This window comes from Schistocerca serialis, chromosome 1 (genome assembly GCF_023864345.2).
Source record: "Schistocerca serialis cubense isolate TAMUIC-IGC-003099 chromosome 1, iqSchSeri2.2, whole genome shotgun sequence".
In the NCBI taxonomy this organism is placed as follows: Eukaryota; Metazoa; Arthropoda; class Insecta; order Orthoptera; family Acrididae; genus Schistocerca; species Schistocerca serialis.
Genome location: NC_064638.1, coordinates 1,109,350,505 through 1,109,372,813, shown reverse-complemented (window position 1 = coordinate 1,109,372,813; position 22,309 = coordinate 1,109,350,505). Strand labels below are relative to the sequence as shown.

The following is a 22,309-nucleotide window of genomic DNA, read 5'->3' as shown; positions in this document are numbered from 1 at the left end:
GAAACAACATGTACTGTAGAATGAGATTTTCACTCTGCAGCAGAGTGTGTGCTGATATGAAACTTCCTGGCAGATTAAAACTGTGTGCCGGACCAAGACTCGAACTCAGGACCTTTGCCTTTCACAGGAAAGTGCTCTACCACTCTAGAGCACTTGCCTGCGAAAGGCAAAGGTCCCGAATTCGAGTCTCGGTCCGGCACACAGTTTTAATCTACCAGGAATTTTCAACATGTACAGTATTTGTCAAACTGAATGTTTATAGGTTAATAACTAAATAAATTGTGTATAGAAAGAATTAGCAGGTCTCACCACAATGCCATGCACCCATCCAGTCCCTGCAGGGTTTTCTGGAGTAACACCATATCTGCGTGATACAACTCCTGAAGCTGTTATGGCCCACACCTCACCATCTGCCCTTCCAGCTGATACATGGCGGAAACCTGATGTTGATGCAGTACTTGTACTTCCAGAGGCTATTCTGTCTATAAAGTTCAGAGAGAGTTAAATAAGTAAAGGAATAGATGCTGAATGTTAGGTATTATAAACATCAAATTAATAAAACTTTGTAAACTAAAAAGCAAATTAACACAACTCTCTGTATTGATTAACGCAGCAAACTGCTCTGAGAGCCAAAGAAATTGGTACACCTGCCTAATATCAGGTAGGGTCCCCACGAGCATGCAGAAATGCCGCAACATGATGTGGTGTGCACTCGACTAATGTCTGAAGTAGTGCTGGAGGGAATTGGCAGCATGAATCCTGCAGGACTGTCCATAAACCCGTAAGAGTATGAGGGGGTGGAGATCTCTTCTGGAAAGCATGTTGCGAGGCATCCCCAATATGCTCAATAATGTTCTGGAGAGTTTCGTAGCCAGCAGAAGTGTTTAAATTCAGAAGAGCATTCCTGGAGCTGTTCTGTACCAATTCTGGATGTGTGGGGTGTCATATTGTCCTGCTGGAATTGCCAAGTCCGTAGGAATGCACAATGGATATGAATGCATGCAGGTATCAGAAAGGATGCTTACGTACTTGTCACCTGTCAGATTCATATCTAGATGTATCAGGGGTCCCACATCAATCCAACTGGACACACCCCACACTATTACAGAGCATCCACCAGCTTGAGCAGCCCCCTACTGACATGCAGCGTCCATGGATTCATGAGGTTGTCTCCATACCCCTACATATCCATCCTCTCAATACAATTTGAATTGAGACTCATCTGACCAGGCAACACATTTGCAATCATCAAGGGTATACGAGTGGGCCTTCGGTTCCGAAAGCCCATATCAATGGTTTGTACACTGACACTTGTTGATGGCCCAGCATTGAAATCTGCAGCAATTTGTGGAAGGGCTGCACTTCTGTCATGTTGAACAATTCTCTTCTGTTGTCCTTGGTCCCGTTCTTGCAGGATCTTTCATCCTTGCTATCTCGGAGATGCTGTGTCTCATCGCTCATGCACCGACTATAACACCACGTTCAAACTCACTTAAATCTTGATAACCTGACATTCTTTCAGCAGTAACCGATCTATCAACTGCGCCAGACACTTGTTGTCTTATATAGGCGTTGCCGACCACAGTGCCATATTCTGCCTGTTTACATATCTCAGTATTTGAATATGCTTGCCTATACCAGTTTCTCTGATGCTTCAGTGTATAAATGCTATAGCAGGATAAGGGGCACATCTCTGTTCAAACTACTGCACATCATTACCTGGTAGTGCAGACAATGTAACTGTTTGACTCAAATTCATTCCATTTCTGATGTTAAGAAAAAGAAAAGAACTATGGTGTCAATGGAGAAGTTAATGAACAGTGCATGACAAATATTTAAAAAGATGAACTTGTACTACTGACAGAACGTAGTTGTGAAGAAGGCAAACTGCAGCTGATTACAGAGAAACGCTTGCTGCTTCAGAATTCAACTGCCTAAAGGTTTATTTTGAGAAGATGTGGATTTGCTCTCATAACAGTATGAACAAATGGTAACTAAGTGTCACTGTGCAAGGTGGATGATCAAATGGATGTTTGAAATGAAATTTTTATCAAATCAATGGATGGAAGTCAATGGCCATGCATCAGAAATGGAAAGCTGATTTCATTTGCTTGGAAGATTATGGCCAGTCTTTTCTGCGACACAAAGGGGTTCTTCTTACTGATAACCTCACATAGTGTAAAATAATAATAGGTGAATATTATGCAATGTTTTGGAGTAATAGGATGAAAAAATGGCAATAAACTACCCAACAATGTTATGTAAACGAGATATTGCTACTCACCACATAAAGGAGACGCTAACTCATACACAGGTGCAACGAAAAGACTGATATGCATTTTAGCTTTTGGCCAAATGGCTTTCTTCAGAAATAGCACACACACACACACACACACACACACACACACACACACACACAGTCTCTGGCCACTGTGGCCTGACTAAGATGTAAGTGCACCTGACAGGAGAAGCAATCCATTGGTGGGGGTAAGGATGAAACATGGTGTGGGAAGTAGAGGGGGTGGGGGTGGGATTGGGGGGGGAGGGGGGAGAACATGTAGCGCTGCTTGTGGGAGCTTGCAGGGGCAGGTAGTGTGCTGACTGTTACAGCCGGCAGCGCTTTTCTTTTTTTGGAGGGGGGTGAAAGTAGTCATGTGATCTACAGACTAGGCTGCAAACACTGTGCTGCTTCCTATGGTGGGCACAATGAGTAAAAAGCTCTGATGCCTGCCTGCATGAAAGGCCTCAACTAGCTGTGGCCAAGAGACAGCAGGACCATCCAGATGATGAACATGCTGCCCAACACAGTGTGTTTCACTTCAACGATGGCTTCACAGCCTTTGCCATCTATATCCTTCCTACCAAAACCAGTTTTTATGAACTGTGCAGGCAGCAATTCTCCCTGCAATATATCATACATTTTCATAACCCACTTGGCTATCATAACTTTCGCTAGTTCTTGCCTTACACCTACTTATCCCCTTCCTTGTTACCATTTCAGCATCGGATTGCTGCTCCCTTCAGGCCTGATTACAACTCAGTCTGCCCACAGTGGGCAGACACAGTGGTCATGTGTATGTGAGTTGGTGTTGGTGTGAATAAGTGTGTGTGTGTGTGTGTGTTTTTCCTACTTTGGAAGAATCTAAAATGTATAGCAGTGGTTTCATTTTGCCTGACTGTGGCTCAGTGTCTCCTCTATTGGTGAGTAGCAATCTATCCCTTTCATAATACTGTTATTCCATCCTACATATTTTACATTCTTTTATTTTAGAAAAAAGAGATCAGTATTGTAAAATGAGACGATTCTCTTACTTTGGGACAGTAATCCTGTCGACGAAAGTGCTTTGTTCATGGTAAAAAGAGGGATGTAAGCTACATTCTGTCAAAACATTTATCTTATTCACTGAATTTGGCTAACTCTACAGCCATACTTTCATACACAAACACATTTATAACTGGATTTTTTAATGCAATGTATGTCACTTATAGGTGGGTAATTGTATTTGAAATCCATTGGTGAGTCTAAAGTAGTTATGGAAACAATGGCCACACGAATGAATAATATGAATGGATGTTATGCAGACATTCCATAAATGCACTGGAAAAATATTGGACAAATTACATTGATCTAAAAGGGGAATAAGTTGAAAAAAATCTGTGACTTTTCGCTTGAACGTAATCTCCAACTGCAAGGAGAGATACTTTCACCTTCTTTCACGAGTTATTAGGATAGCTTCCTTTTTCTAAGTGACCTGTCTTTATTCATTTTCAATGCCTCCACAGAATTAAGAAATACTCTGTTCATTAATAACATGTAGGTGTAGGTGTAATACATTTCTGAGCCAACGGTCAAAAAAAAAGTGTCATAATATATTAGTAGTGTGATTTTTTCCATGCTTCTCATCTACATCTGCTCCTCTATTCTGAAATGAATTGCAGAGGGTACTTTTTATTGTAACATATATTACAGCCTCTTCCTGGTCCATTCATGGATCGAGTACAGGAGAATGTCTGCACACCTGTGTGCAAGCTGCTACATGCCTAGTTTTATCTGCATAATTTCCAAAGGACAGATACATAAGGCACTCAATTTTTGTATAATACAACAGCAATTTCTGCACTAAAATATATTTCTCCAATTTTTCTAAATACATCCTCAGTATTTGTACATTGTCTTCCACTACATGTCTATCAGTTTAAGATTTTTCAGCATTCTGTTCCACTCTATTACCATTCTCAAACAGACCTGTCACAATTCATACAGGTGTTTGTTGTACATGTCCTCTATTAGTCTGATCTGGATCTCACACATCTGACCAGTATTTAAGTTGGGCCATATAAGTGTTTCATATGCGGTCTGTTTTATATTCAAACTGCAGTTTATCAAAATTCTGCCAATGAATAATTGTAGGCTACCATTTCTTTGACTACAACATAGTCTATGTGGTCGTACCTCTTCACATTTCTAACATTGTTACTCCCAAATATTTTTATAATATAACTGACTCGAGTTGTGACTAATTAATCCTCCAGTAGAATATCCTACTTTTACATTTTGTGTAGAGCACAACTTAGAATTTTTGTACATTAAGAGTTAATTGTCACACTTTGTACACCGGTCCAGCATTTTGTCAGAATCTAACAGACAGAATTTCTCCATATATCACTGCATCATGTGTGAAAGCTGGAATTGCTATTAAAACTATTTGAGAAGTCATCAAAGTATAAAATGCACATCAATGGCCCTGTTACACTCTTCAGGGGGAAACTAAACCATTCCACATGTAGACTAAATTTTTGTCTTAGCTGATTTAAGATTCTAGTCTATTGCTAAAAATACATAATCTCTCATTCCATGTAGCCCATCTTTTAGGCAAATTTTTTAGTTTCATAGATCTCCCTGCCCTCAATTTCTGGCTCTAGCCTACTCATGATGCTGAATATTATGTGGATTCTTATCTATTCAATAGTGTTTCAAACTCTGTCCCCTATTTGTGAATGCTTACATAATTTATCATTAACCTTTCAGTATTTTCACCTATTTTGAATGTTATTATGATCTCTCATAAGTATTTTGAAGCCCTCTGAAGCAACTTTTAACCTCACTGAACGGCGAATCTCCTTTCCGCAGCTACAAGCTATATGTAAATATGCACTGAGAATTGCCTGGATACATAATTATAGCTACAGCAATTATTTATGATTTTCAACACTGAAATTAAACTCTGAAGAAATGTTATGGCAGATAGAACCATTACCACTTTAATATTCGCATTAACTTCTTACCCTGAGTAGCTGCATCATTTGCGGATGTTGGCAGAGTCTGCCAATGTGTTCCTTCTGGGAACACGGGAGTGACTTCACGTCTTAAAGACAACTGCCCTTGAGAATCAAGAGCCCATACAGCATAAGAGCCAACAGATATTTGTTTCAAGACTTTGCCAGCTGGAGGCTCCACACTTTCCCACACCGCACCTGTGTACACAATGATTGTTGTGCAACAAATACGTAACAATATAGAACAAGCTCTTAAATGAGACTGAAAATGTAAACATACAAACTACATGCAGACATCTGGTTATCAGTTAGAGATGTGTTGCTGCTGCCAGTATTACTACCACTACTACTACACAAAAACAACAACAACAACAACAACAACTACTACTACTACTACTACTACTACTACTACTACTACTACTACTACTACTGTTATAAACTTTAATCCTATTAAATTGCGTGGATATACAACGTAGAGCAATAGCAAGTTACATGCTTCCAACTCTGAATCTGTCACTCCACTGCCGTGCCGTGACCTGCGACCGGCGCCGTTCATAGCCAGGTGGCGCTCCCACGCTCGGCCGAGCTGCGGAGCGCCTCTATCGCCGTGTTCGTGTACTGACGTAGCGGCACTTTTAAATCTCGTGGCACTGTCACAACACTTTTCCCCCCTTGAAAAAAAAATAAACACTCACTTCCTTGGAGACACGGACAGTGCGGAGACATCCATGGCCTCTTGGGAGGCCCCGAGAAGATCCCGCGGAGAAACACGAGAGTATGGTCGAAAATGTCCAGGACGGAAGATTACGCGTGGGACGCGCCTCCTGGACGAGATGATGGGGGAAAACTCCGGAGCAGCATCCATAGGTGTCGTGGACCTGGGGGGTGTGCCCCAGCGAGATGGGTCCCGGAGAAGGCGGCGTCGCAACTGGGCCGGTTCCGGCGTACTCGGAAGCGGTAGCGACGTCGGCTGCAGCAACACGCCCGGAAGATCGGCAGCAGCGACAGGACTGGCTTCTCGGGCTGGTGGAGACGAAAGAAGGGGCGGTGGCACCGGCGTGGCCACCACTCGTGGGCGCATCTGGTCGTAAAGGCGAACAACCATGCCGTCGTCCGTACGTATTTCACAAAGCCGGCGGCCGCGAAGAGCCTGGACCACCCCTGGAATCCATGTAGGGTGAGATCCATACCTCCGTGCCCACACGTCGGCGCCCACCGGGTATTTTCCCGCACTAGGGGACACAGTACAAGGCCTGACATGGTGAAGCAGGTGCAGTAGAGTGTGCAGTTGGCGGCCATGCAAGAGTTCAGCAGGGCTGCGAACACGCAGAGGTGTGAAGCGATAAGAACTCAGAAATTGCAACAGAGCGTCATCTGTGGAAAAATCACTAAGGAATTTTTTCATCTGGCTTTTGAAAGTGCGGACAAGGCGCTCGACCTCCCCATTCAATTGCGGATGGAAGGGCGGTGCTGTAACATGATGAATCCCTTGTCCAGTACAAAAATCACGGAAGGCCTGTGAAGAGAACTGAGGGCCATTGTCCGTAACAATCGTGGATGGAAGACCTTCTAGTGTAAAGATTTTGGACAAAGCCAGCGTCATCACCGCAGTGGTGGGCGACGGACATCGAACAATAAACGGAAACTTCGAGAAGGCATCAATCAACAGTAGCCAATAAGTGCCGAGGAAGGGGCCAGCAAAGTCAGTGTGCACCCGTTCCCATGGCTGCGCCGGATCAGGCCACAGAGAGGGCATAGTACGAGGTGCAGCCAGTTGTTGAGCACACTGACCACACGCAGCGACCATGTGGGCAATGTCCGAATCAATACCGGGCCAATAAACGTGCCTGTGGGCCAGGGACTTAGTCCGAGAAATCCCCCAACAGCCTTCATGCAATAGTTTGAGAACATCTTTGCGAAGACAGGCTGGCACCACGACCTGTGGAGATGCGCCATCCGTGGCCAGAAGAACAGCACCCTCACGAAAAGACAGACAAAGGCGCAAGGCATGGTAGTTGCGAAGGGGATCTGATGCCCGGGCCTTGGTCCTGTCCGGCCAACCCTGTTGAACAAAACCGATCACCTGACGCAGTACCGGGTCCCGCGCAGTAGCTGGCGTGACCTGCGAACCTGTAAGTGGAAAACCCTCGACTGCACGATGTTCTTCCTCATCAATGTGGAAACAGAGTAGTTCATCTCGATCGAAAACCGGGTCAGGGCCCATCGGCAAATGCGACAACGCGTCAGCGTTGGCGTACTGGGCCGTGGGGCGATAGTGAATCTCATAGTGAAAACGAGACAAGTATAAGGCCCAACGTTGCAGGCAGTGAGCTGCCTTATCTGGAAGCAACGCCGAGGGGCTGAACAGAGAGACCAGCGGCTTGTGGTTGGTGATGCGGTGAAACTTAGAACCATACAAAAAAACGATGAACTTTTTTAGAGCATAAATGATAGCGAGCGCCTCCTTTTGGATTTGAGAGTAACTCCGTTGGGCATCGTTGAGTGCCTTGGAAGCGTAGGCGATGGGTCGTTCTGGCCCATCCTCATACCGATGGGCGAGAACAGCCCCTAGGCCATACTGTGACGCATCAGTCGCCAGAACCAAGTGCTGACCCGGACGGAATGTGGCAAGACAAGGCGCCGACTGCAAATGAACCTTCAGGCGGACAAAAGCCTGCTCACACTCGTCGGACCAGCAGAAAGGAACGTTTTTGCGTAACAGCTGATGCAGAGGATGAGCCACCGCCGCCGCGGAGGGAATGAATTTGTGATAATAAGCAATCTTGCCTAGAAACGCCTGAAGTTCTTTGATCGTAGACGGCCGGGGTAGAGCGGTAATGGCCGCAACGTGCTGTCGTAGAGGACGTATACCCTCACGGGACAAGTGGAAACCAAGATAAACAATGGAGGGTTGGAAGAACTGTGACTTGTCCAGATTGCACTTCAACCCAGCCGAATGCAGAACCCGAAACAGCGAACGCAAATTGCGAAGGTGCTCCACAGTGGAGGCCCCCGTGACAACAATGTCATCCAGGTAGTTGATGCAGCCGGGAACGGAAGCCGTGAGCTGTTCCAAAAACCGCTGAAAAATGGCCGGCGCGCTAGCGGCGCCAAATGGTAACCGCTGGTACTGATACAACCCACAAGGAGTGTTGATGACGAGAAATTCCTTGGAAGAAGCATCCAACGGCAACTGATGGTATGCCTCCGATAAGTCAAGTTTGGAAACGAACTGGCCCCCAGCGAGCTTGATAAATAACTCCTCAGGACGGGGAAGAGGATAAGTGTCAATGAGGCTCTGAGCGTTGACAGTGGCTTTAAAATCACCACACAATCGCAGACTCTCGTTTGGTTTAGAAACCACCACGATTGGCAATGCCCATTCGCTGGAGGTAACAGGAAGGAGAAACCCTGAAGCGTTAACCTGTCTATCTCAGCCTTGACACGTGCACGCAACGCCATCGGAATAGGGCGTGCCCGGAAAAACTTAGGGCGAGCCGTAGGCTTAAGAGTAATGTGGGCTTCAAAATCCTTGGCATGACCCAGACCAGCAGAGAACATGGACGAGAATTCAGAACACAATCCATCCAGCTGTTGATATGGAATATCCTCAGATATGAGGTGCACATCATCATCAATGGAGAACCCGAACAACTGGAAAGCATTATAACCGAACAGGTTTTCAGTGCCAGCATGATCCACCACATAAAACGTGAGGGGCCGAACAACAGACTTGTAGGCAGTGGAAGCATCAAACTGGCCAACGATAGGAATTTTCTGCTTATTATAAGTTCTCAGATTTCGCGTAACTGGAGACAAGGGAGGGGAGCCCAACTCCAAATATGTGCGAGAATTAATGAGAGTTACTGCAGAGCCAGTGTCCACTTGCATGCGAATGTCTTTATCCAGAACGCGAACAATAACAAACAACTTATTTGTTTGAGAAAGCACACAGTTAACGTCCATGTCCAATGCCTCGTCCTCGTCGACAGGAACTTTAGGGAACTGACACACAGAAGCAATGTGGCCTTTTTTCCTACATGAATTACATGTGGCCCAACGTTTTGGACACGCAGCCCTGTCATGCTGTACGAAACAACGTGGACAAGAAGGAAGTGCAGAACGAACCTGCTTCTGTGGTTGCTGTTTTCGCTGCGAGCGGGGCGGCCCAACGCGACGTTGTTGACGCGAGTGAACCGCCGCCACATCGTCGTTCCCCTTTGAAACAGGCAAATTGTCCGTGTCGAAAGTGGTCTGTACAGCGCCTACATCACACCACGCGTCTATTTGCGCACCAGCAGCGTGAGACACTTCAAAAGATTGAGCGATGCTTAGAACTTCCGACAACGACGGGTTTGGCAGTTGTAAGGCACGTTGCCAAACTTCTTTATCAGGAGCAAGCCGGAGAATAGCGTCCCTAACCACTGAATCAGCATAAGACTCATGATGAGTGTCCGTGACAAACTGACATTTCCTACTCAGACCGTGTAGTTCCGCCGCCCAAGCCCGGTAGGATTGATGGGGCTGTTTACCGGTAGAACGACACGCGGGCGGCAACGACATGGGTATTTTTTCGGTATTAGTTAGACAATAAGTCACACATTTCTTGGAAGGACAGAGAGGCTGGTTCCCACAGAGGGGCTAACTGAGATAGCAGCTGACAGATCCGTGGGGAAATCCAAGATAGAAATAATGACTTACACATAGGAGCATCGACAATGCCGAAAGCCACGAAGTGTTGCCGCAAACGCTTCTCATAATCCTCCCAGTCTTCAGCGGCCTCGTCGTAAGGAGGGAACGGAGGCAGAGAAGAGGAAGACAGACGATGAGTAAGCGACGTCGACAACGCCTGAATAGCAGCCGTCAGCTGTGTTTGTTGCGCCTGAATAGCAGCCGTCTGCTGTGTTTGTTGGTCAATGAGCGCTTGCAGAAGCTGTTCCATGTCTGCCCGACACGAACACACAATTCCACAACGCAGGAAAAAAAATATCCGACCTCGTCGCCAAAAAGTGTTATAACCTTTAATCCTATTAAATTGCGTGGATATACAACGTAGAGCAATAGCGAGTTACATGCTTCCAACTCCGAATCTGTCACTCCACTGCCGTGCCCCGTGACCTGCGGCCGGTGCCGTTCATAGCCAGGTGGCGCTCCCGCGCTCGGCCGAGCTGCGGAGCGCCTCTATCGCCTTGTTCGTGTACTGACGTAGGAGCACTTTTAAATCTCGTGGCACTGTCACAACAACTACTACTACTACTAATACTACTACCACTACCACCGCCACTACCACTACCACCACCACCACCACCACCACTACCACCACCACCATCACTATCATGTATCAGATACAGTACTCGCCAACTGCAGCAACAAGACAGTTCAAGGTCACTTTATAATTATGACTGCTGCCTTTCTTAAGTTATTACATTTAATAGGTAGTTGAATATAAGTGCAAGAGTATAACAGCAGGCTTCGTAAGAAACTCATATGTGACAAAAGGGGGGGGGGGGGGGGGGGCGACTACTATTGGGATTCACGCAAGTCTATAACTTGAGGGATTTCCCAGCTGCATGAATCATTTAAGGCATAATATTAACATGGAGAGCCTTTGTGAGAGAGGAAAGAATGTAGTAGGCTCCCAAGTTAGCAGAGAAGCCTCTCAAAGCTGACTGTACACAGCCTGACAGTTGATGTGTGGGGCAGAGGCTGACATGAGATTTCCAGCCAGAAGAGGTGATAGATCACCTTTGGGGACTTCTATCAAGAAACTGACCCTGGCGTTTGAGTTGCAGAACTTGGTCAACACTGCCCATACTAATGGTGAATGTTCTTTTTCTTTTCTTGGAATCTTTGACAGAATTTTGAAACGATGCCACACATGACACTGAACTCCCAGACAATTTGACAATGACTGGCCACAAATCAGCCAATGATCCAGCTATGCACAGTGCCATCCAAATGTGTTTATTGTACCACAGTGCTTCCCTATAACACGAGTTCTTTGTACCAAAACCACATAATATGCAGTCAGAACCACTATGTCCAAGGCCTTACTAGGATGTAATATCTCCAGCCTATATGGAGCATACAATTGTAATGGTAACCTCATGTATCAATGGTAACAAGCACCAGGTAAGTGTCGGACATTGACCCAAGAGAAACATAGCTGAAACTGAAGAACAAATTAGCATCTAAAAATAGTTGGTTCAAATGGCTCTGAGCACTATGGGACTTAACTTCTGAGGTCATCAGTCCCCTAGAACTTAGAACTACTTAAACCTAACTTACCTAAGGACATCACATACATCCATGCCCAAGGCAGGATTCGGGGCCTGTGACCGTAGTGGTCGCGCGGTTCCAGACTGTAGCACCTGGAACCACTCGGCCACTTTGGCCAGCTTCTAAAAATGGTAATTAGTAAAATTAATATTAAGAGTCAAGCTTCATATTGTATTTCCAGACCTGTAGGATTACTGTCAGTGATCCCAAAACGCCAGTATGCAGAGCCATTCCTTCCAACTGCCCAAACTTGGCCTCTAGGACCACAACTGATACTAGCCAGAGGATAATCGCTTGGTACATGCTCCCAAGAAGTGCCCTGGGTGAAATAAAAAATATATCAATTTCCTAAAATACTGAAAAATATTTTATTTATGTTAAAACAAGCATGATACAAACAGAGAAGTAATTCTACTTACAGATGGAGAGGACTGAGACACACCTCTCCTGTAGACGGCATCACCATTTGCAGCAACAGCCCAAACATGAATCAAATGGTCACTACCAATTTTTCCACTGTCCTGTAAACAAAGAATGAAAGCTGCTGTTATATCATGTTATATAAAAGTCATTTTAATATTTACACTTGCAGAGTAAGAGTATATTGCAAATATACACCTGCAGTGAGATATCAACAAGTTTTGTATTTCCTAGCTCTTGCCAAGGACCGCTTGTTGAGAGCCGACATTTCCTCACCCACCTACGCCGACGTACATAGTCTGTGAAATGTTTCTGACCATGGTAGGTAGAAGGAAAGTCAACAGCATACTGCCACCCTTCCTTATCCACTCCTCCGGGAGTGTGGTAGTCAATACTCCACTCTGAAACCTATTTCACAGAAACTAGTTTACACAATTAATAGACAAGATGTATATTAGAAAAAAATGTACTACACTTCTGCAGAACTATTTAAAAAACTGTCCAAGATTTCTTTATATTCACATAGCATCAAACGGGGTGATTCTGGATGGTTTTGATGTTATTTTCACCGTAACTTGCATAGGCTACATTAGACTGCATTGTTTGTTACAGAAGTGGTGGAGTACATGTATAACAAATAAAATATCCTAAACAGAAAGTCCATGTGTACCTATATTTGCCCGAGACAGACAAAGTGTCCAAAATAGCCCTATGGACTTTGGTGATTTCGGACACACGTTTTTTTAAATCTCTATCCACAGTTACAAAGTACAGGCAGATAATTTGGACATAAACTGATGTTTTTTTAAAAATTCTACATTCTTCTTATTTGATTTTAGTGACTTCTAAAACATTTTGATGATGTCCATCATTGTATATAACTGATAAGGGTTGAGATAAAGAATTTTATATATTAAAGATCAATTCTTATTTTCTAACAAATTAAATTGCAATTTTTTTAAATCCTAAAGCAAAATATTAAAAAAGAAACAAAACAGAGAAATTCTATTAACAGAGAAAAATCAGTTTTCTTACTTGACATTCAAAATCAAGTTGAACATTGGCCATAAAGTTACAATGACCTATGAGTTCAAAGCCTCTAAAAATAAACAACCCTCTCTTCTCAACTGGTGTACAATTTACTCATGAAACTTGTTCTTTCTGTGTTGTGTCTTCATCAGGGAAATTTGAAACCAAAGATACGTTTCTACTATTGTGTGAGCACAAGAATTTCACACATACTTCCCTTGCACCAACATTTGTGGCCCCTCCAACATATTGCCTCATATGCTTATTGTTTCTGGATGTGTATTTGTAGTCCACAACAAGAAAAGCCTCTTCATTCAGCAGTAAAAATTCAATGGATGATGGGTCATTTTTACTTTCACTATACTGCTAGAAGCACTTCAGTTGTTTCCACACTGTTTCCATTTTCCTGGAAGTCACAGTCATAACTGATCTCCCATAAGCAATGTCTACTTTGTGGTGGTGGAAATAACCAGTCTTATTTTGAGGATAACAAACTTCTTTGAGCATTTCTTTGAAAATGGAAGTCCATGACTCTGCATTGCTATATTGGCCCTCCTAATTATCAGGCAATTTCAATGAAATGGGATTAGGCCTGCGGTGTGAAATGCACTCTTTATGTTTTCAGTAAAGTTTGCTGAAATCTGCTTCAGAAGAGATGGAAAAACATTTTCGGAAATGGTCTCGCGAGCGTACTTTTTCCATTCAGTTAGTACAGCTTGCCATGCTGCTTTCAATGGTCTGAAGAAGCTTACATCCAGCGTTTGGGGAAGTGGGTTTCACTAGTGAGAAGGAGAATGAACGAAATGTTGTTCTTACATTCTCCAATAAAATGTAACTGGGTAAGTCGACACCATTCATCACTGTTGGCCCACTTTGCTTCTTCAAATAGGTCAAAGTGACTAAACAATGAGTCTTCAAACACTGGTAGATCAAACCATCTACTTTTATTCCTACTGAAACGCATTCCCTATGGGCCATCTTCTTGCCATGTGTCCCAGAAATGCTCAGATTTACAAAGGACATATGGTGGAAGCAGTTTATCATCGACACTTACTCCCACTACTATCAAAACACTAGATTTGACAAATCCTTCACTTTTTAAGCATGCTTACTACTTTACTACCTCATTTTTTAATTATCTGCTGCTTGCCTGGATATTTGAAATGTTGGTTTTGTCAGAGCTGACCATGTTGCTTGGTGGGAGATTTTCCAGCACTGGCTTTATATTGCGAAAACACATTTTAGCTGTCACTTTTTCATGGCAAACAGAGTTGTTCTGAATGCCATCTGAGGAATAAATGCACCCATACTTCTCCTGGAAAATTGTTACAAAATTTCTTCTCTTTCTGGCTAGATATATCAATTACCCAAGGTATCTCATTTAGTGAAAGGAAATCCCTAATGTGCAGACCTCAAGATACTTTGCTTCAGCATTTCATTTTCTTCCTCATATAGTACTAGTTGTCCTCCCATATGTTTTGAATGTGTTTCCTGCACTTTCTTTTGTAGAGTCAATGTAGGTATACTATACAAATCACATGCTTTTCTATACTATAATTTACCACAATGAATATCATGAACAGCTTTATCTAAAAGTTCTAGGTCATGATTACACCATACTTTAGCACCTTTCTTGCTTTTATACTTTCTTGGCATTATTCAAAATCACTCCACAAAGTACACAATTTTATAAAATCTATCATTATTTTATAAATTTAGACAAAAAGCTTGAGCCTTATAAAGCTACTGACTCAATGCTGTAAGCTACTGACCTCAGTGACAGCTGAAATTATAATACTTTCCTGCTGGTCTCAACATTCGAAAATTTTCACTTGATGATACTGTGTAAACTTCTAACAATGAAACTGTTCATCAGATATTTATCTAGGTAAACATCTGACAAAAAAAAAAAGAGTCATGGAACATGGTAAATACAATCTGTGCTTAAAATAATTGCTGTGCAGAAGTGAAAATTAGTGGCAATTCATTGATATGCAGTGGAAAATAGCTAATAAACCATACCATCCAAAATCCTCCTGGTGCCCAAAATCACCCTGTTTGGCTGTATGTTACCAGTAATTGAAGCCACCTGATAATGGTGGAATACAAATTCAAAAATAGTTATGAAATTGCAAAAACAAATATCTATGTGATTAAGAATCTCTAAATCTTATAACTGGAAACACACCCACTGCCAATGCATGGACAGCAATTTTGTCTTCTCTCTTGTTCGCTTATGTTTTCCTGTGCTATCACTCCACATATATCGGTCAGTTGGTAGCCCATGAGAAGTGTATCCAGTGAGAGGGTTCCAGCGTTGGTTTTCATAAACATAGAAGCAGTGAGTATCTGCCATAGGATTGATACCTGAACTGCTTGTTTCCAGACCTGTAACAGATTTCAGCTTTCAAAATAGCTTTCCAAATAGAGCATGCGATATCCTAGAAACACATTTCCAGTTTTTACATATCTAAGCACAATTGCTTCAGTATAAAGCAGTTTTATTTTTAAAACATTGTAACTGTATTACAATCTTATTATTTATTATGCATCCGTGGCAATAATGGCATCCAGATCTAAAAAGAGAGATAAGCAAATCTTTGCTAACTACAGTTTCATTTCTTTCCCACTGGCCTTTCTAAAAAACCTGAACAAGTTGCCAGTGATAAAATACTGTCTTATTTTCTACAGCCACTCACATTGGCTTTCATTAAGGATTCTACATAGTGAAAGCAACCTACGACCTTCCAAATGAATTTCTAGCGTTTCTAAATGAAAAATTATTCTTTTTTGGTATTTTATAAAAAGAACAAAAGGTAAAATCTCATGCCTGGTGAGCAGACAGAGGACAAAGAAACCAACAGCCAATGACAGAAGCAGAGGATGGGTGGCGGCAGCCGCCAGACGAGGGCAAAGCATCAGAAGAATGGTGAGTATCAGCAGCACTTGTAGTGCACTGTGAAAAGAGTATTAAATAATTGCTACTAATTTGTTTTGTGACATGAAGAAACTTTTGTATAAGGAGTGTTAGAGCGACACTTATTATTGAACATAATGGGTGAGGTAGAAATAGGCAATGAAATGTAAATTAAGAAAAACAAAAATGCTGTGGAAGTTATTTTAGACTGACAGTATGCAGAAGAGCTAAATGACTGAAATGGGTGGTCCAGTTGTAAGCTAATGAAGCAACTAAACAAGCCAAGGTGTGAACTATCTGGTACAGTTGAAAGGAAAGAGATGTATTCTTACATAAATGGGAAGACTCATGGAAAAAGATGTAGTGATGATGGAGGAACCTCTAGGCTTAAGCACAAACAAATTTTTAATATCAGAAAACACACACACACAAAAGGACACCTCTCAAACATCACACATGTGGGTAATCTCTGACAGCTTCTCAGGAACCTATGTCTTATGTCAGCAACAATCCGATGTGAGTATCATGTTCAGGAGGTGGCACAGGGTGGGAAGGCAGGGATAGCAGGGTAGGGGTGGGAGAAGCTGTTTTGCAAGCAGGGACATGGTGCCAACAGGATAGGGCTGCTAGGTGTAGAACGGGATGTTGGGGAGGGTAAATGGGAGAGGGGAGAGGAGAGAAGTAGAGAGAGCAAAAAGATTAGTACATGTGCTGGTGGAACAGAAGGCATGTTTACTGCTAGAGTGTGAGTAGGGAAGAGTGTGGAAGACAGGAACTAGCAAATGTTGAGACTAGTGGTAGTTATGAGAACTAAGGCTATGTTATAAGGAGAGTTCCCACCTGCGTAATTCAGAAAAACTGGTGTTGACAGAAATGACCAAAAAGAAAATGGCTCTGAGCACTATAGGACTTAACATCTGAGGTCATCAGTCCCCTAGAACTTAGAACTACTTAAACCTAACTAACGTAAGGACATCACACACATCCATGCCCGAGGCAGGATTCGAACCTGCGACCGTAGCGGTCGCGTGGTTCCAGACTGTAGCGCCTAGAACCGCTCGGCCACATCGGCCAGCCAGAAATGATCCAAATGGTGCAAGTTATGAAGCAGTCACTGAAGTGAAGCACACTGTGTTGGGCAGCGTGTTCAGTAACTGAGTGGTCCAGCTGTCTCTTGGCCACGATTTGGCAGTGGCCATTCATGCAGACAGACACTTATTGGCTGTTGTGTCCACAAGCAGCATGTTGGTTGCTGCTTAGTTGTAAATCACATGGCTGCTTTCACAGGTAGCCCTAGGTGCTAGTGGGAGGATGTATGGGACAGGCCTTCCATTTAGATGTATTGCAAGGATATGAGCCACAAGACAAGGAGTTGGGAAGTTGGGAGCAGCGATGGAGTGAGGATGAACTAGGATATAGTGTAGGTTCAATGGGTGGTGGAATACCTTGGAGGGAGGGGTGGAGAGGATAGTGGATATGATATTCCTCATTGCAGGGCATGACAAGAGGTAGCTGATATACTGGTGGGGAATGTGATTCAGTTGCTCCAGTCCTAGGTGGTACAGAGTTACAAGAGGAGGGGTTCTTTGTGGCCAGACAGTGGGCAAGTGTGAGTTGGTAGGTGGCTGGAGGGACAAGGCATCTGAGATTTGTTTGTGGACAAGGTTAGGAGGGTAATTTTGGTCTGTGAAGGCCTCAGAGACAGACCAAAATTACCTTCTCAACCTTGTCTACAGCACTCCTCTCGTGACACTGCACCACTCAGGACTGGAGCAACTGAAGCATATTCTCCTTCTACTCTATTCGACCACCTCTCGTAATGCCTTGAAATGAGGAATATCTGACCTGCTATCCTTCCCATCCCTCCCCACAATGGCATTCTGCCACCTACCAAACCTACACAATATCCTTGTCCATCCTTACTCCATTCCTGCTCCCAAACCATTACCTCATGACGCATATCACTGCAGTAGACCTAGATGCAAGACCAGGGCACCAGTACCTACTCCAGTCCTGTTATAGGCATCTCCTATCCCATCAAGGGCAGGGCTACCTGTGAAAGCAGCCATGTGTTCTACAAACTGAGCTGCAAACATCATGCTGCTTTCTTAATGAGTATGACAACTAACAAGCTGTCTGTCAGTACGAATGATCACTGCCAAATTATGGCCAAGAGGCAGCTGCAGTGCCCAGTTGCTGAACACGCTGCCCAACATGATGTGCTTCCCTTTAATGAATGCTTCAAAGTCTGTGCCATCTGGGGCCTTACTACCAGCACCAGTTTTTCTCAACTGTGCATATGAGTACTCGTCATTCTAACCCTCCTTACCTCAAACTTCAGAAGTCTCTGCTCCCCAACTACTTACCTGCTTCTACTGAAGCACAACACACACCTTCTATTCCAACAATGCACCTATCAGTCTTTTCCCCTTCTCTACATCTCTCCTCTCGCCTGCCCCAGCACAGCCTCCCATGTCTGCACCTAGCAGACCTATCCTGCCCACACCACATCCCTGCTCACTGCCACAGCAGCACATCATCTTCCCCCATCCGTAACATGCTATACCTTTCCTTTGCACTCCATGCCACTTCCTTACTGCCACCATCCACCCTGGATTGTTGCTAGCACTGAACACAGGTGCAGCCTGCATTCAGACCCAAGAAGCCACAGACATTAACCACATGCGTGCATTTGTGTGTGTGTGTGTGTGTGTGTGTGTGTGTGTGTGTGTGTGTGTGTTTCTGAAGGAGGACTTTTTTGTCCGAAAGCTAAAAGTTTAGAAATCGCATCTTTCCATTGTTTAAATTGTAGTATGGAATATGGCAAAAACAATACAGCACACAAAAATCATAAAAACAGAAGATGGAATAATTAATAAAAGCTTTAAGTGAGAGTGCCAAGGAAGATTGTGAATTACAATGGCAATTGCTGAACCAAATGATAAATTTCCAAAAGATGACAGATGATTTTCATGCTCAAACAGAACAAAAGACTGCAGAGGTCAATGCCTTGACAGAGAAGCCAAGGAACACAGGATAACTATGGAAATGGACAAAGAAATGTGCCCTAGTACAAATTTGTCAAAGCACCACAGGAAGTAGAGGCAGGGCTTTGCAAGATGCAGTAATGGAAATCTGTCCCAAAGTTATAGACATTAAACAGCAGTATCAACAAAATGTGTTATTAGAGTTGAACTTGCTAAAGTAAACTTGAGGTTTCAACAATGACCACAAAAGGGGTCTCTCACAGTTGTCACACAGAAGTGCAGCTACAAGTTATCATAGTGTAAGACATTTCCAGCAGTTGAAGATGTGACAATATTAACCATGAGGATTTTGTGAAATAATTTTGCAATGTTTTCAAGAGACTGTGGACTGAAAAAAAGTTAAGTTTGACTATTACTTGGCACTTGCAGCAGGAGCAGGTCATCAACAGTGTTTTTTACTTCCCTTAACAGCATGCCACTACATCCAGGAGCTCCTGTAATCTGATTTCAAATATTTGCCATATGAGCAAAATGGTTCCATGTCACAGATAACATTTCATCTTCACATCACCATCTAACCTCTCCCTACTCCCAAATGTACTGAAGAAAAATGGACATTCCCTGCAATATATATTTCCACATGTGTCAATACAAAATATGCAATTCAGACACAAAAGAAGCAGTGCATGAAATAAAAGAGTTATAATACACTCTTTATTGTACTGGAAATGTCTATACACTCTTTATTGGCACTGGAAGGACAAAAGGTTGAAAGAAGATGTCCAGTTTTCTGGGGTTCTTCACTGAACAGTCAATGGGATGCAGGAATTTCTGACTGCAGAGCAGAATTTGACAGATGGAGAGGAGGTAGTGCAAGAAGGTTTGGGCCTGGTCCTGTGTATGGTTTGCAGGACTTGGTGGGTGGTCCCCTCTCTACCACTTACTCCAGTCCTGTCACTGGCATCTATCCCATCAAAGGCAGGGCCACCTGTAAAAGGAGCTATGTGATGTATCAACTTAGCTGCAACCACTGTGCCACCTTCTATGACATTACAACTAAAAAGCTGTCTGTCCACATGAATGGTTACTGCCAAACTGTGGCCAAGAAGCAGCTGGACCACCCAGTTGCTAAGCATGCTGCCAAACTTGATGGGCTTGACTTTAATGACTGCTTCACAACCTGTGCCACCAGGATTGTTTCAAACACCAGCTTTTCTGAAATAAGCAGCTGAGAACTTTCCCTACAACATACCTCCATCCCTGTAACATCCCACATCCCCCCCTCAGCCTCAGCCTTTGCTAATCTTTGACCTTGAACTGCCTATCCCTTCCCTGCTCCCACTCCAGTGCTAAACATGCCTTCTTTCCCTCCATCACACTTACATAGTCCTTTCCTGTTCTCTCCTCTCCGCCCCCCTCCCCTCCCCACCTTATCACAGCCACCAAATCCTGTACCTAGGAGTCATACCCCCCCCCCCCCTCCCCCTCCACATCTCTGCAAGAGCACCACAGACAGCATCTTCCCCCACCCCTACCTTGCTATTTGTCCCTCACCCCACACCATACCTCTTCTTTAACACCACTTTCCAATCCAACTAGATTGTCACACACAGCTGCAATTGTGCCCATTTGGTCTTCAAAGTTTCAGATTTTGTTGGAAAATGTAAAAGGGAGTCATATTTCTCATTCTGTAGGAGCCAGCCACATGGAATGATTGGAGGTAAACAACCATATACACAGAGTGATTCACAAAATGGAAATATCTATATGATGACAGATCACTGATCACCAAATACAAGAGGTTTCACACAACAGATAGGCATGTAAAAAAATGAACTCAATAGATGTGGTGGTATAAAAGACTATAGTTTCATTTGAAAGGAAATTAATTTGATGATGATACATCTGTAATAAGTTCACAACAGAAAATAATTATAATTTATTCAGGAATTTATTACAATTTTGAAAATATTTTAAGTTTGCATCTTTGGTGACCCCACTTTGTGTAAGGAAAAATTTCTGTGACAGAGTAAAAACAACTACAGTGGAGAAGGTGAAACATTCATGACAACCTTTGAGGAAAGATCCTCCCCAGCCACCAGTGTAGACCCATGCTGTATTGTCGTAGCCAACACCCCATGTTACCCCAGCGGCACATGTTTCAACACGACGCAGATGACCACCCATCTGCCTCCAGTACATCTCCAATGGATCTATAATCACCTGAAGAGAAATGTTTCATTATCAATATACTCTTACTACTTAGTATTAACAATCATAGTAATAACAATGCTGAAAAAAAAATCATTATCTTTTATGCCACACTAAAGAGACATGTATAAAGGGCTGTGAATATTTTAGTATGACATGATGAACAGAAGTCAACAAAAAAGTTTTAAAGAACAGAAGGTTGGAAAAGAAAAGCAGGTCATCTTTAACACTAGTACAGGATAGCTCCATTATGTGCATGGTAAAAAGGACTGATGTATTCCTGGTGCACGTCACTGAGGTCATTAGTACACATGAATTAATGACACCAGACAAATAAATACAAAAGAATCACAAATAAAATTTAAAAAGCAGTAACTGAACATTACATTAATATATTATTAATAATAAACAAGCTTTGACTAGCCAGTAAAAACACGTACATTCTCACAACTATAAATTTAAGCAGAAATGTAGGCAGCAAACAGAAAAAAACCAAAATAACTTCCTCTTTTCAATGTTACCACACAAAGCTGTATGACTCACACTCACACTCTCTCTAACTGTGTCACACAGTACATCTACATGTACATACATACATACATACATACATACTCTGCAATCACTGTGAAATGCATGGGTTTATAGTTCCTTCCCTTCATTTTATAAGTGAACTCAGCATAATAAAATGTTGATACATGATGCACATTAATCTTAATTGAAGTAAGAATTACTTTATCTCTTCTGAAAAAAGTACCTACATTACCTAATGTAGATTTCTCTGCATCACTCCCAGACAAAAATCCTTCCATCAATTCCCAATTCAACTTCTCAGCAGGGGTTCCCAAGAAACTCATAATGAAAATCAGTTGTTGATTGCTGAGGTATGTCATACCTATTATTTCTTTTTGCTAAAATGCAATGTCTGTGAATATTTCTATAGTTAGGCACATACTTTGTTTTCCAGTTTAATATATATAGTTGTGCGAGTAGAAGATTTAACAATGTAGTTATATGCAAGACCAGACTGTAAGGCTTCAGCCTTTATACTGAACGACTCTGATGACGCATCATCATATTATAGGTAACAATCACAGCACTCAGGAACACAATAATTTAAAAGGGTGTCTAAAATTGGATGGCAGCAAAGTTAAAGATGTAGCTTACATCAACTGCCAATTGGCATAGAATG

At 42.9% G+C, this 22,309-nt stretch overlaps 1 protein-coding gene across 1 annotated transcript in view; it reads right to left on the bottom strand.

Annotated features, from left to right (window-relative positions):
* LOC126416695 (tectonin beta-propeller repeat-containing protein) overlaps positions 1 to 22,309 on the bottom strand; it is a 206,377-nt gene that overhangs the window by 16,791 nt on the left and 167,277 nt on the right. Inside the window, exons 17-23 of the mRNA XM_050084501.1 lie at positions 20,982 to 21,132; positions 15,194 to 15,393; positions 12,175 to 12,384; positions 11,976 to 12,077; positions 11,740 to 11,875; positions 5,287 to 5,475; positions 310 to 482 (exon numbers count right to left, since the gene is read on the bottom strand). Of these exons, the coding sequence (XP_049940458.1) occupies positions 310 to 482; positions 5,287 to 5,475; positions 11,740 to 11,875; positions 11,976 to 12,077; positions 12,175 to 12,384; positions 15,194 to 15,393; positions 20,982 to 21,132 (1,161 nt within the window). The remainder of the gene's footprint in view (positions 1 to 309; positions 483 to 5,286; positions 5,476 to 11,739; positions 11,876 to 11,975; positions 12,078 to 12,174; positions 12,385 to 15,193; positions 15,394 to 20,981; positions 21,133 to 22,309) is intronic.